The sequence below is a fragment of the Anolis sagrei genome, chromosome 1 (genome assembly GCF_037176765.1).
Source record: "Anolis sagrei isolate rAnoSag1 chromosome 1, rAnoSag1.mat, whole genome shotgun sequence".
In the NCBI taxonomy this organism is placed as follows: domain Eukaryota; kingdom Metazoa; phylum Chordata; class Lepidosauria; order Squamata; family Dactyloidae; genus Anolis; species Anolis sagrei.
In genome coordinates this window covers 29,119,105-29,133,803 of record NC_090021.1, presented here as the reverse complement: position 1 = coordinate 29,133,803, position 14,699 = coordinate 29,119,105, and the positions used below count along the sequence as shown (strand labels likewise).

Genomic DNA, 14,699 nt, shown 5'->3' with positions numbered 1-14,699 from the left:
ACAACGCATAAACACACAACACAGTACAAAAAAGTAAAACCAATTGCATTTAAAACAATTTAAAACTCAGAACAACACCCAATAACCTATGGTGACAACTACCGTAAGACATGGCCAAACTGTAAACAAGACAAGGGAATGGGATCGTGCAAACTGTAGCTAAGGAACAAGGACACGAGATGGAAGTGCAGTGCTGTGTCATTAATTGTGTACCATTGGGGCTATAAAGTCTCAAAGGCTTGTCTAAACCATCTAATGTTATGAGGTACAGGTTTAAATAAAGGCATTTTCAAAATTTGTGAAATTCAGCTATCCCCACCTAGTGGTCTTTATGCAAGCAGCATTTTTCTTGAAATCAACTAAAATTGTGATGGTCTGTGAAAGAAAGGTAATGCAGGCAAGGTTTTGTGTTAAGTTTTCAAATTCCACTACTACTATATCCCATCCCAATACTTATAACCCTTAGCTGTTTGAAAAGGCATTGGAACATGGCCAATAAAGAAGAATATACTTGGTGACTAAATTACTTTACAAAAAACATACAGAGGTAAAATAACATCTGCTTTTTATGGATAAAATTTGTGGAATGATCTTTAATCTCGTATCAGCACAACCTCCATGCTTCCTTACCTTCTAAATTACCTGTTATTTCAGTGGTTGTGTTATCAGTTGTTTTATCGTCACAGTCCAGGCTGCACTGATCTTTCAACAATTTTGATCCCACAAAATAATCATTTGTGTCACAAGGCTGGATTTCAAGCAGAATCGACTGCAAGCGCTCTGCAGTGTCTATGGGAAAACAGTAAACTGGCTTAAAAACTAACATTGTTAAATAAAATAGGAGCTGAACATCACTACTGCCTTCCCTTTTCTTTCATTCCAATGCCAGAACCAATTCATAAATAAAAACATAAAGCAAACAACCATGTCTCCAAAAAACAATGTAACATATGACATTAGACATAATATTATATAATAATATTGATTTAAAATAATTATTAAAATATTATGCAGCCAATAATGCCAGTGAGGTCAACAGTACTAACTCAGAGTATGGTCACAAGATCGGAACAGGTATACTGATTGAATGTGAACTTCTAATCATCCTCCTCTCCTTATGCCAATGAACAGAAATAAGTTATTAATTGTTTTTCTGAAGGAGAGGACTGTTTTTATTTCTCTAGGGAGGGAGTTCCAGAGGTGGGTGGCGATCATGGAGAAGGTTCTCTCATGGAGAAGGTTCTCTCTCTCTCGTTCGCACCAGCCGCACTTGAGACGGGGGTGGGATCGAGAAAAGGGCCTCCCCCGATGATCGCCGTGTCCGAGATTGTGTATACGGGGAGATGGTGTATACGGGTGTATTAGGGCTTTAAAGGTAATGACCAGCACTTTGTATCTAGCCCAGAAGCAGACCAGCAGCCAGTGGAGATGCTGCAACATGGGAGCGGTTCTCTCCATGTGCCGCACTCCTGTTAGTAACCTGGCTGCTGATCTCTGTACTAGTTGAAGCTTCTGAACTGTCTTCAAAGGCAGCCCCACGTAGAGAGCATTCTAGTAGTCCAAACGGGATGTGACTAAGGCATGGGCTACCATGCCAAGTCTGGCGTTGCAAGGTACGGACGCAGCTGACACACAAGTTTTAACTGTGTGAAGGTGCTCCTGGCCTGAGGTTCCAGAGTCAACGATGAATCCAGGATAACCCCCAAACTGCGAACCTACATCTTCAGGGGGAATGTAACTCTGTCCAACACAGGCTGTAACCCTATACACTGTTCTGCCTTATGACTTGAACCCTGGTGAATCGCATAGGAATTCCTAAAAGAGATAGTACTCCTACAATATTGGTGAGCTACTGACGGAGCACCCAAATGTACTTTAACACCCAAGGAAATGTGACTATATGAAACACTTAGCAGTAATGAGAGACCAACAAACTCCATAAAGGGGAGTTAAATTGTAACAGCAAGAGATACAGGATTTTTTAGTAATGTTCTTGTTTTACCCAAGTCAGTATCCATTGGAATCAGGCCTTCTGGTGAAGAACTCTGAACTACTGGAGATACTACAGCAGAAAGTTTATAGGATACTCCAATAAGTTTTGCCACCAACTCTTTCCATTCAGAAATCACTGTCATTCTACTGTAAGGAGACAAATCAGGGGATTCACAGTGAAAAGGTCATCACAAAAGAAAAGCACAATATTTCTGTTAAAACAAAAACAACATACACAACTATAGGAAGAAACAACACAAACTTGTTTCTTCCTATAGATATATCATTTAATTCATACCACAGTTCAAAACAAGAGACTGATTTTATTGCCATACGTTATTTTCCTTTATTAACTTGCCATTGCTCTCACTAATGATAGGAGATTCCATAAGTACATTACTTCTGTTGTGTCAAGTCATTTTATAAATAGGATACTATCCCCATGTAACAATGATCAATATTCATGCATAATAACGGCTGCAGCTTTCTACATGGAAAATAGTAGCAATAGTAGAACTCAGTTATTATAGAATCATAGAGTTGGAAGAGACCTCATGGGCCATCCAGTCCAACCCCATGCCAAGAACCAGGAAACTCGCATTCAAAACACCCTTATGTATCATAAGTCATAGGCAGAATGATAGAGATGGTTCAAGAAACTACACTTCACAATAAACTGAGGGCCAAGTCACAGTCCCTTAAACTGTTGGAGGGCTGGATTATAATTTGAAAATAAAAATAAACATGAATTAATTCCTATGCACACTGCACATATCTTATTTGTAGTGCAAATAACACTTAAAAACACTTAAAATAATTAAAATGAAGAACAATTTTAACAAATATAAGTTTATTAGTATTTCAATGGGAAGTGAGGGTCTGCTTCTGGCTGATGTAATAGGGTGTTGTTGTAGTTGTTGTTGTGTGCTTTGAAGTCATTTCAGACTTAGATTGACCTGAGTGAGGGCCGGATAAATGACCTTGGAGGGCCGCATCCGGCTCTCGGACCTTAGTTTTAGGACCCCTGATCTAAACAATCGGTACAATATATTTATATTTAATTTAAAGCCTATTCTCTACAAACTTTCCATTATTGGATGCGTTACAGGCCGAGAGTTAATTTGGGCACACGCTTTGCAAAATTCAAGCCCTGCAGCTTAAATTGTGTCAGACAGCAACATATTAAGAAGTGCAAGTTGCTATCTAGTTCTGGGCATGAAGCAAAAGTCCCACAATATCTACTTTGAACTGGGCTATCTATTCCAATTCAAAGCAGAAAATGTGGGATTTTATTCAGCTGTGTGGAAGAGTCACTATTCCTTCCCAAGGGGAAAGTGTATAAATATGTATGTACCCATTTTAATGATAGCCTAAAAGATGATTAAGCTGCCTGCTCATTCTCCCTTGTTAAAACACCCTGAAAGTGCGTATAAGTATAATATCGAAGCTAAATCTAACTGTTCACAAGATCAGAGCTCAGGCAACCAGAAGGTGATGAGAGAGCCTCCAAACAGATACACGTTTCCTGACAAATGACAAAGAACCCTTCAAGTGAAAGAGAAAGCGGTGGGGAACTTATGTCAGATGTCATAAGCAAAGCTTTGCAGAACTACAGCAGCATGTATACAGAACAAGAAATGTATTTGGTAAACACACTCACGTTGGTGATAGCTGCTGTAAAGCTCCTGTTATACAATGTACTCTACCATACATTGGAAATAAAGCAGCTGCCTGCAGTAAAGACTTTTCAGCTTGCAGTATTTCTCTCTCAAGATTCAGCAACAAGTACTTGATAACTGCAAATTAGTGCAAATGCAGCAAAAAAACAACAATAATTACTGAAGTCTCAGTAAAAATCTATTCCATACAAATATTATTATATATATTAAAAAACAGACAAAAGACATACTGGTAAACTCAACAGAGCTACTTAGGAAGATTTCAAAAGTTGATTTTGAAAATCCACACCCACAAATTTCAGGGCAAAATTTGCACATTTCAATCATTATGAATGTGTTTTCATGGATTTTAACTATGAATTTTTAATATCATTGATGTTTAATACTGTGTGTGTGTGTGTGTGTTGTGTGTGTGTGTGTGTGAACTTGGAGGTGTCTATAGACTATGCCAGCAATTCGGCTTAGAAATGGAGATGAGCACCACCCCCCAGTGTCGGACACAACTAGACTTAATATCTGGAGAAACCTTTACCTTTACTATTTCAAGATGCTTTCAATGTAAGCTACTTGGAGTCCTGTTATGGACACTAATTATAATAATACATGAGGCTTTCTATGAAATAATTATTCAAATTAATTTACTAAAATAATCAAACATTAAAAATCACATTTGGCTTTGAGTACATTAATTCAGGTGACCCCTGGTGGCACAGCAGGTTAAACCGCTAAGTTGCAGAAGATACTGACCAAAAGGTTGGCAGTTCTAATCTGGGGAGTGGGATGAGCTCCCATTGTTAGCCCCAGCTTCTGCCAAACTAGAAGTTTGAAAACATGCAAATGTGAATATATCAATAGGTGTTGTTCCAGTGAGAAGGTAACAGTGCTCCATGCAGTCATGCTGGCCATGTGACCTTGGAGGTGTCTATGGACAACGCCGGTTCTTCGGCTTAGAAATGGAGATGAGCACCACCCCTCAAGAGTCGGACTTGACTAGACTTAATGTCAAGGGGAAACCTTTACCTTTACTTTACATTAATTCAAATATGAAGTAAGAAGTTCAGTAGGCCCCTCCACTTTACAGCTAAGGGCGAAATTGGGGGGAAAAACACAAATAAAAAAGAGCACATCTCCACAACGCTGTGTCCTCCATTATGGCTCTATGTTCCACTTTCACCAGATATTGACCATAGAATTGTGCTGGAGGACCTGGGAATTTCTTGAGGGGAAATATTAATCAAATCCAAGGATAAGAAATCACAACAGGGATTTATTAATTACAGAAAAATATACCACCTTTGAATTTCTTTTAAAACAAAATCCCAGGGCAGTTAAAACAGAAGACAAGAGGAAAATAATCATAAGCAAGACATCTGAAAAAAGGGGTCAACATATATTGAAAGCTTAACGCCATTTTTTAAAAAGAAAATAAACATATTCTTCAAAATATTTTACATGCTGGCCATACTATCTTCATTTCTAGGATAGGCTAGATATCAAATTATACGAAAATTTAAAACAAAAGCTGCTCAATACTGACCTGCCAAAGTGTTTCCTTCCACTGGGTCATGAGGCATATTCACATTAGGATAAAATGTGTTGAGAATCTTTGGCAGATTTTTCTGCTGTATTAAGAAGTTGATTAAATAAGAAGCAGTCACACAGTCATAGGGTTTGGTACTTTTGCTGAGCTGCATTGCTACTTCAAACAATGGCTGCAATTTTTCAGGATCCTAAAATAGGAAGAAAAAAGTTCAACAGTTTCAATTACAAGTTCATTGGCTAAAGCAGCGGTTCTCACACTGTGCTTCGGGAAGCCCTAGGGGCTCTACGGGTGCCCCACTTCCTTTGGGGTTTCTATTATTATTTTACTGACACAAAAAACACTGTATGTCCCAGTATCACAAAATCACAAGTCGAACAGTTCCCAAGTGTCTAGGACACTGTGATGTATTTTCCAATGATGCGCACAGATCCAAATAAGGTGGCCTTTTGCAGTTGATAGACAGTGATTTTGTCAATGTTTATTGTTTCCGAATGCTGGCTGAGATCTTCTGGCATGGTACCCAGGTGTGCTGATTACCACTGATACCACCTGTACTGGTTTATGCCGGAGCCTCTGTTGTTGTTGTTGTTATTACAAAGGCTGGGTGGCTATCTGTTAGACGTGCTTTGTGTTTCTCCTTCATGGCAGAAGAGGGTTGGACTGGATGGCGTCGGGGGTCTTCCATTGAAATACTGTTAAGTTTATGTTGGTTAGAATTGTTCTTCATTTTAAATATTGCACTGTGTGAATTAGTTCACACAAACACTCTCCATCCATCTGCCACTGGCCTGGTCCATGCCTGATATATATATACATTAAATATAATATAATATAATATAATATAATATAATATAATATATAAACATTTATTGGGGCTCCACAATACTTTTGCATCAAAAAGTTTGAGAATCCCTGGCCACTGATGGGTGTTCTAATCACATTTTTTGTTTAAAACTAGCAGAAAACAACTATAGTCAGTCTTCCACATTTGTGGGCTTGACTTTTGTGGATTTGATTATTTGTGGGTTTGTTTAAAATGATCTGGCTAGAAATCTCTTAAGTCCTCCAGTACAAGTCTATGTTCAATTTCCACCAGGAGTTGACTATAGAGTCATGCTAGAGGACATATACCATAGTTTCCTAGACAGGTGTTCTACAGGTTTTCTAAAATATATAAAAACATTTTAATCCACTTTTTTCCACTTGCATGGGGATCCTTCATTACTACCATGCTTTCCTGAAAACAAGGCACTGTCTTATATTTATTTTTCCTCAAGAAGACACACTATGCCTTGTTTTCAGGGGATATCTTATTTTTTATTAAATAAGACTGACAGATTGTTGCTGGTTGGTGCTAGGTTAGACACTCAGTGCTCAGTAAAACGACCACAGCTTTACTTCTTCCCCCTGAGGACACACAATACCTAAAACAGAGTGTCCTACTCCTCACTTCACTGAGGAGGCTATTACTTTGACTTTCTATGTCCATCTATGCCTGAGGTTGCAGCACCCACGGAACAACTGAGACCTGACAGGGGGAGTCAACCTTGTTGATGGGGCTGCTCGTCTTCTTTACAGCTCTGCTGCATGGCCACGCCTATCACTATGTCTTATTTTCAGGCTATGGTTTATATTGCGCAAATGCTTAGAAATGTCTTATTTTTGGGAAATACGCAGTATTAGATTGGAACAATATTCAAATTATTAGGTATGTGTTGCTACAAAGAGATGATGAAGGAATTACACAAATCCTGATGGTTGCCATCACAATCCTAAGTCTAGAGGTAAGAAGGAATAGCATAGAAGGAATAGCAATCTTATTTCGGAAAATAGTGGTTGTGCAGCTCACTATCCCATGGATCTCTGTGAGACAAATGTCATCTGGATGTCTCCATATTCTGAAGACAAAACAGACCTGGCATGTATATAATATTTACCTATCTGTCCAATTCATATCCCGCCTTTCTCTTAGTATAGGATCCAATTATAAGTGTGTCCATACCTGAAAATAAGGCAGGGCAGGATGAAGCTTCATCAGGAGATGAAATGCCAAAACCTTTACTTCCTCAAAAGTGCTGGCAAAACAATGGAGTAGACTTTGAATACGAGCAGGATTGACCTCTTGAGCAATTTGAAATAATTCCTGGTTCTGTCCTGTTTTTTTAAAAAAAAGACAAACAACACACAAACACTATTGCAGATATGCCACACTTACCGTGAAAAGAACATATATACATTCTTTCAGATATGTGTCCAGAGGGGGATGACTTAAATGATCAAGGGTCTGGAGAACAAGCACTATGTGGAGCGACTTAAAGAGCTGGGCATGTTTAGCCTGCAGAAGAGAAGGCTGAGAGGAGACATGATGAGGGCCATGTATTAATATGTGACAGGAAGTCATAGGGAGGAGGGAGCAAGCTTGTTTTCTGATGCCCTGGAGACTAGGATGCAGAAAAATGGCTTCAAACTACAGGAAAGGAAATTCCACCTGAACATTTGGAAGAATTTCCTAACTGTGAGATCTGTTCAGCAGTGGAACTCTCTGCCCCGAGTGTGGTGGAGGCTCCTTCTTTGGAGGCTTTTAAGCAGAGGCTGGATGGCCATCTGTCAGGGGTGCTTTGAATGTGATTTTCCTGCCTCTTGGCAGGGGGTTGGACTGGATGGCCAACGAGGTCTCTTCCAACTCTATGATTCTATGATATATTCCAATTTAACAGGCTACATTTAGGCCTAAAACTGTCCATTTTAAAACAACTTGCATACATTCATATTTGATGACTGATTAATGTATTTTTATGTCATGATACATATGTTATGTATGTTAAAATACAGAATTGTGCAGGGCTACAGAACAGGCTTAGCCTGTAATAAGCTTTTAGTTTTCCTGTCTGGAAAGATCTAACTGGGCTATTCAGAAACGTAAGAGTTCTATCTATTAACATCAGAAACAAACTATCAAGAAGAATAAACAGGCCATAGGGTATTTTCATCTCTCTGTACAGCATTTCCAGTCCTTCCTCACTCTATTTTCCAAACACCTTACCTTCTAAAACAGGAAATGTTTCAGTTATTATTCCCAAAAGAGTCAGTGCTGTGAATCTGGTTGGATGGGACGAACCAGGAAATAGAGCTCCAAACAGTATACCACAGACAGATGACATGAAATCCTGAGGACCAAAACAGCAATCAGATTTGTAGCATACATAATGAGCAAAGAAATTATATAATCAATGGTGGTTTATGTATCTGTGGAATATTCAGGGTGGGAGAAATAACTTTTGTCTGCCTGAGGCAAGTGTGAATGTTGCAATTGGCCGGCTTGATTAGCATTGAGTAGCCTTGCAGCTTCAATGCCTGGCTGCTTCCTGCCTGAGAGAATCCTTTGTTGGGAGATGTTAACTGGCCCTGATTGTTTCTTGTCTGGAATTCCACTGTTTTCTGAGTGTTGTTCTTTATTTACTGTCCTGATTTTAGAGGTTTTTTTAACACTGGTAGCCAGATTTTGTTCATTTTCATGGTTTCCTCCTTTTGGCTCAAATTGTCCACCTGCTTGTGGATTTCAATGGCTTCTCTGTGTAGTCTGGCATGGTGGTTGTTTGCTTTTCTTCCTTCTCTTCTGCGGCTGCTGGATTATTCAGGAACTTCGAAATGGTTATTACCCTAATTCTTGATTTGAAATGATTTTAAAGAGTGGATTTTAACATTGAGATAACTGAGTTTAGTGTTTATGTATGTTTACATAAACATACATATTTTACGTCCCAGCATCGAATGTTTGCCATGTATATGTTGTGCTCCGTCCTGAGTCCCCTTTGAGGTGAGAAGGGTGAAATATAAATGTTTTAAATTAAATAAATAAATAAATAAATATTTTAAAACAAGTTACAACACATACCTTGTACCTCTGCAGAGTCATTAATGGATCCTGTATAACAGAATCCTTAACGAATTCCTTTTTATATTTCGTTTGCTGCATTTTATGGGCTCCCTGGGCGCTTTCATATATTCGGCAGAACAACTTTTAAAAGAGAAAAAGAAAACACCACCCAATTACAAACACTGTAGATAACGTCACAGCTTATGTCATGTTTTGAGAAGAAAGGTAAAGCGCATCATTAAATTTGGCCTGCAGAGAATTTTAGTAAGTCTTAGCAAAGGGGTTTGACATGTTCCTTCTCCTATTCACAATTCAAGTTTACCTTTTTTAGTAGGGAACAAATCTGCTGCCTCACTGCTGGAGACTGGCTGTTCAAGTTGTATCTAATGAAAAACTGGATGAGTTGCATTTCTTCAAGGGAGATCGTTTCCGTGCTGCGATTACTCTCACAGAGCAAACCTAAAGCATCTATCCGTACCTTTAGAAACAAAAGAATCAAGAGCTGGAAATAAAGACTGCTTTTACACAGCAGTTTATCATTTTAAAAGTAAGAACATCACATACACCCCCACCCTCCAAAATGCAGACCTGTACCTGATCGTGTTGATGGACTAGGCCTTGTTTTATACATCCAATGGACACTAGGCCACCATGCATTACATCTGTAAACTGTAAGTGCCCATGAGCTCTGGCTGTCCTCAGGCAAGCCATCAAGGCTCCAAGTGCACCTCTGGTACTGCAAGATCCTAAATAAAACAAATATGTATATATTCCCATTGGCAATAATGGAAGATACTCATGAGCCTCCTTCCTAAATACAGCCACAAAAATATTTTCCCTTGTAGAGATAAAAAGTGGGGTATAAATAAGCACAATCATCATCTCCTTTAGTGTTTTTTTTCTGAAATCAAGAAACACTGTTTTTCACACAATTATATGACAACTTTTACTGATGTACTGTGGGCTTGGCCTCATGTAAGCCGCACCGAGTCCCTTGGGGAGATGGTAGCAGAGTATAAATAAAATTATTATTATTATTATTATTATTATTATTATTATTAGAATGGTAGAATCCAAAGACTTGGCCATGTTAGTTAGGATCAATATGCAAAAGGGTCTTCTAGCACCTTTAAGACTATGCAGAGAAGCCACTGAAATCCACAAGCATGTGGACAATTTCAGCAGAAAGGAGGAAACTGAGAAAATGAACAAAATCTGGCTACCAGTTTTAAAAAAACTCTAAAATCAAGATAGCAAAAAAAGAACAACACTGAGAAAACTGGGGAATTCCAGTCAAGAAACAATCAAGACCAGTTAATACTTCCCAACAAAGGATTCTCCCCAGGAAGGAAGCAGCCAGGCTTTGAAGCTGCAAGGCCATTCAATGTTAATCAAGGTGGCCAGTTGCAACATTCACAATTGCCTCTAACAGACAAGAGTTCTTTCTCCCACTCTGGACATTCCACAGATAGATAGATAGATAGATAGGTAGATGATAGATAGATAGACAGACAAACCCCGTTTGCCTAGTTTCCAACAGACCCCACAGCCTCTGAGGATGCCTGCCATAGATGTGGGCAAAACGTCAGAAGAGAATGCTTCTGGAACATGGCCATATAGCCCAGAAAACTCACAGCAACCCAAAATACATAATAACACGTAACAATATGGCATTTACTTTGTTTTTATGAAAGAAGGAAAATTTCAGCTATATTTGCTGTCATAAAAGAACACTCTTGTCACTTTTATATACTCTATTTTGCTAACAAAGCTATGTCAGAATAAGGTAGACTGCATCATCATTATCACACATTCAGACACCTTATGTACAAGATATAAAGTCTGGTCTTACCAACATTACATTCTGCTGATGTCCAAAGGATTTTGAACATGTAGTTCATGCTTTCAGGGCTACATTTCAGCAATTTTGGTAGATAATAGTCTGTAACATACATGGCTTGCTCTGTGTTTCCATCACACAAAATTAAAAGCAGGGGAGACACCCATGTCTCATGCCAAATGTCAATCCAGGTGTTTCCTTCCAAAATGGACGTAAGATGCTTCTTGTGATTCACAAACATGATTTCCAACAGATCACTTGCATAAGGTGCAAAAGATTGATCACTCATGACACTCAAGATCTGAGCAGGAATTGTCTTATCCATTGCCAAAATATACTCAATTCCAATACACTCCACAAGACAGCCGAGACATGAGTATTTACCTTTAACGTGCCATTCCAAACTTAGCAAGCTATCAATTAAACCCAAGAAGAAAGGATCAACTTTCACATCAACAGATCCTTTGACAGTTGCCTGATGTATTTGTAAGATATTCTTAAATATAAGTTTGGTTTGATGCCTAACAGCATCCAGAGGATGTTCCCAATGCGCATACACATAATCCAACATTTTTCCAATTGTGTCTGTGTTTCCACTGAGACTCATCTTCAGGTTTGTAGAGCTTGACTGAAGAGCATCCAAAGCCGCATTCGTCCAAATAGTTACAACTCTAGAGAGGGATGCAGCCATCGCAGATTCTTTTAGCCTTCAAGGATCAAATAGCAGTATAATGTAGAAATGTTAGAACTAGTACAGTTTGCATCCTCATTCATTTGCCAAGCATCACAATCCTACTATCTATCCTAGCTATTGGAAAGTGTATTACGTGCACATGTAAATACTGAAATAGAGTATTTAATTGTAGTTGTTTCAACTGTGAAAATAAATGGTACAAGACCAGAAAATTGGTGAGAAATGCCCCCTCTTCTCCACCCACCACCTGTAAAGCAGAGTTACATCATATCCAAGCTGCTTTGCAATTATTATTTTTATTTATTTACAACATTTATATGCCACCCTTCTCACCCCAAAGGGGACTCAGAGCAGTTTACAAGATATATATATATACACACACACAATATATATTATAGCATAGCAGTTAAGACAAATGGCAGTACCAAGAACCTCAAAGCAAGTAACTACTTTACTTCTCACTAACACGTAGTTAGAATTCTTTTAGTCCTGAAACTATAATCTGGTCAATATCAATAATACAACAATATAGAGTGAGAATAAAGAACAATATTCTCATATATAGGCCATAGAACTTGGTTACTCAAATTAGAAATTGAGTCATTCCATGCCAAGTGGTCTAAACCTTCCCAACATCAGGTTCTCTGATTTTGGTTGATATTTTAACTGTAGCACTAGTCATGTGTTAAATTAAGTTTTCCAAAATTTGAGGTCTCTTACTGCAATAGTTGGTGATCAGAAATGATCACCTGCCAAAGTCCAACCATCTTTCCAAATCATTTCAGGATTCTTGATTCTTGAATTGTATTTTTAAAATATATTTAATTCTTAATAAGATAAAAGCCTTTTCATAGAATCATAGAATCATAGAATCAAAGAGTTGGAAAAGACCTCATGGGCCATCCAGTCCAACCCCCTGCCAAGAAGCAGGAATATTGCATTCAAATCACCCCTGACAAATGGCCATCCAGCCTCTGCTTAAAAGCTTCCAAAGAAGGAGCCTCCACCACACTCCGGGGCAGAGAGTTCCACTGCTGAACGGCTCTCACAGTCAGGAAGTTCTTCCTCATGTTCAGATGGAATCTCCTCTCTTGTAGTTTGAAGCCATTGTTCCGCGTCCTAGTCTCCAAGGAAGCAGAAAACAAGCTTGCTCCCTCCTCCCTGTGGCTTCCTCTCACATATTTATACATGGCTATCATATCTCCTCTCAGCCTTCTCTTCTTCAGGCTAAACATGCCCAGTTCCCTAAGCCGCTCCTCACAGGGCTTGTTCTCCAGACCCTTGATCATTTTAGTCGCCCTCATGTTTTGTTAAAACCAATTTATATTTGAGTACGTATTCAAACTACAGCCTGAACTCTAGAAATGAATGAACCGAGTTCAATCTGAATAAATAAAATAATCGTGGGGGTAAAAAATAATTTTACCGTGTACTCAAGGTCAACAAAGTCTGAGCAATATCCAAGAGCAGTTTCTCAACGTTCTCCCCTTTGTTGCTGTTCTTCCACTCTAACATAGCCAGTGCTCCATGTGAAAGGAAAAGGAGGACTGGGTCAGAAAGTGCAGCATTACACAGATTTCCACAGCTGTCCATGAACCAGGTTGGTACATCAGAACATTTCAGTTCGCCACACAACAAGTTACTGATCTGCAAAAAGCAATTTAATGAGTAAATCAACTATGTTACTTTTACAGAAGATTGATTACTTTTGTGTCTTGAGAGCATGATTTAAAGGCGAATACATTTTAAGGGAGAGTAGGTGTTTTTGGGCAACTAGGATCCCTTCCACTCAGCTGAATAAAATCCCACATTATTTGCTTTGAACTGGAATATATGGTAGTGTGGACTCAGATAACCCAGTTCAAAGCAGATGTTGTGGGATTTTCTGCCTTGATATTCTGGGTTATATGGCTGTGTAGAAGGGTTCTAAAAGGAACACTTCTTAAACTCTGCTGAATATGTGTGTGTGTGACGACCAGTGATTTTCCAAAAGGTTATGAATTCCATTTCCCAAATGGTTATGGAGATTCACATTTTCCAAAAGGGATTAACAATTGGACGCAGACCTAAAATGCTTCAGAATGTGGAAAAATTATTAACTGTGGTAATAAAATCCTAAGCTTGCAGCCCTATCTTCACTTATCCAGGAGGGGGTCCCACTGAAACTTGCAGGACTTATTCTTGAAATTATTGTTGTTGTTGGAACTAACAACACTGAAATTATGGTTATATTTTAGATCGTTTTCTCCATGCAACAATCAAATTAATGTATGCTGATCATATGTTTGAATTGATTTTAATTTTTTTTCTATTGAAAAGGAAATACTCACCAAACATGGTAGTTGTTCTGCTGGTTCAAACATATTTTTAAGAAAAAGGACAACAGCCAATCCTGCTGTAGTCTGGACTGTTTGTAAGAGGTCTTCTATAAAATGAGAATACACAGTAATGTTAGAAATGGAAAAAAAAATTAGGTGGCATCCTTGTTTTTCTAGAAGTCATTCCTAACATGTGTATGTATGTGCCTTCAAATGGGAAATTCTTTGATTGTTCCTGCGTGGTAGGATGGGGTTGGGCTACATGGCCCTTGTGGTTTCTCCCAACTCCATGATTCTAAGTCACCTATCAACATATGCAATCACATTAAATTAATTGCAATCTTATTGTTGCTCCATCCATTACACCAATTCCCACAAGTGCAGTAACAAAAAGGAGGTGGGGGGACAAACAGAGTATTCCTAGACAAAATTCAAGGATCAGAAAAACTGGAAAGCCTAAGTGAATATTTCTGACCTATAAGGAATTCATCCAATTCGTTTAACATATTAAATGTGTCTGTGTTATGAACATAAAAAATACTGTAGGTTATTGCTGAAGATAGACTCATATTTCCACAAGATGGTACTTAAACTATAGAAATATTTACTATCAGAAACAAATACGACGGTTCTTAAAGGGACACCTGCACAAATCCAGAGTAGCCTTTCCACAAACAGAATAATTCCTTTCATTTGGAGAAGAGAAACACACACTCTGCCATTTACAGGAATAGGAGAGATTTTACACCAGTTTCA

The 14,699-nt window shown here is 38.5% G+C and overlaps 1 protein-coding gene across 3 annotated transcripts in view; it reads right to left on the bottom strand.

Annotated features, from left to right (window-relative positions):
- Nucleotides 1-14,699, bottom strand: part of THADA (THADA armadillo repeat containing) — a 166,796-nt gene that overhangs the window by 136,570 nt on the left and 15,527 nt on the right. For 2 of the 3 annotated variants that reach the window (XM_060754384.2, XM_067463626.1), the window contains exons 9-20: nucleotides 13,956-14,050; nucleotides 13,052-13,272; nucleotides 10,944-11,638; nucleotides 9,686-9,837; nucleotides 9,414-9,569; nucleotides 9,110-9,232; nucleotides 8,258-8,381; nucleotides 7,217-7,368; nucleotides 5,209-5,401; nucleotides 3,653-3,788; nucleotides 2,003-2,139; nucleotides 631-789 (exon numbers count right to left, since the gene is read on the bottom strand). In XM_060754384.2, coding sequence (XP_060610367.2) covers nucleotides 631-789; nucleotides 2,003-2,139; nucleotides 3,653-3,788; nucleotides 5,209-5,401; nucleotides 7,217-7,368; nucleotides 8,258-8,381; nucleotides 9,110-9,232; nucleotides 9,414-9,569; nucleotides 9,686-9,837; nucleotides 10,944-11,638; nucleotides 13,052-13,272; nucleotides 13,956-14,050 — 2,343 coding nt within the window. The remainder of the gene's footprint in view (nucleotides 1-630; nucleotides 790-2,002; nucleotides 2,140-3,652; nucleotides 3,789-5,208; nucleotides 5,402-7,216; nucleotides 7,369-8,257; nucleotides 8,382-9,109; nucleotides 9,233-9,413; nucleotides 9,570-9,685; nucleotides 9,838-10,943; nucleotides 11,639-13,051; nucleotides 13,273-13,955; nucleotides 14,051-14,699) is intronic. The other variant, XM_067463631.1, reaches the window with a different exon arrangement.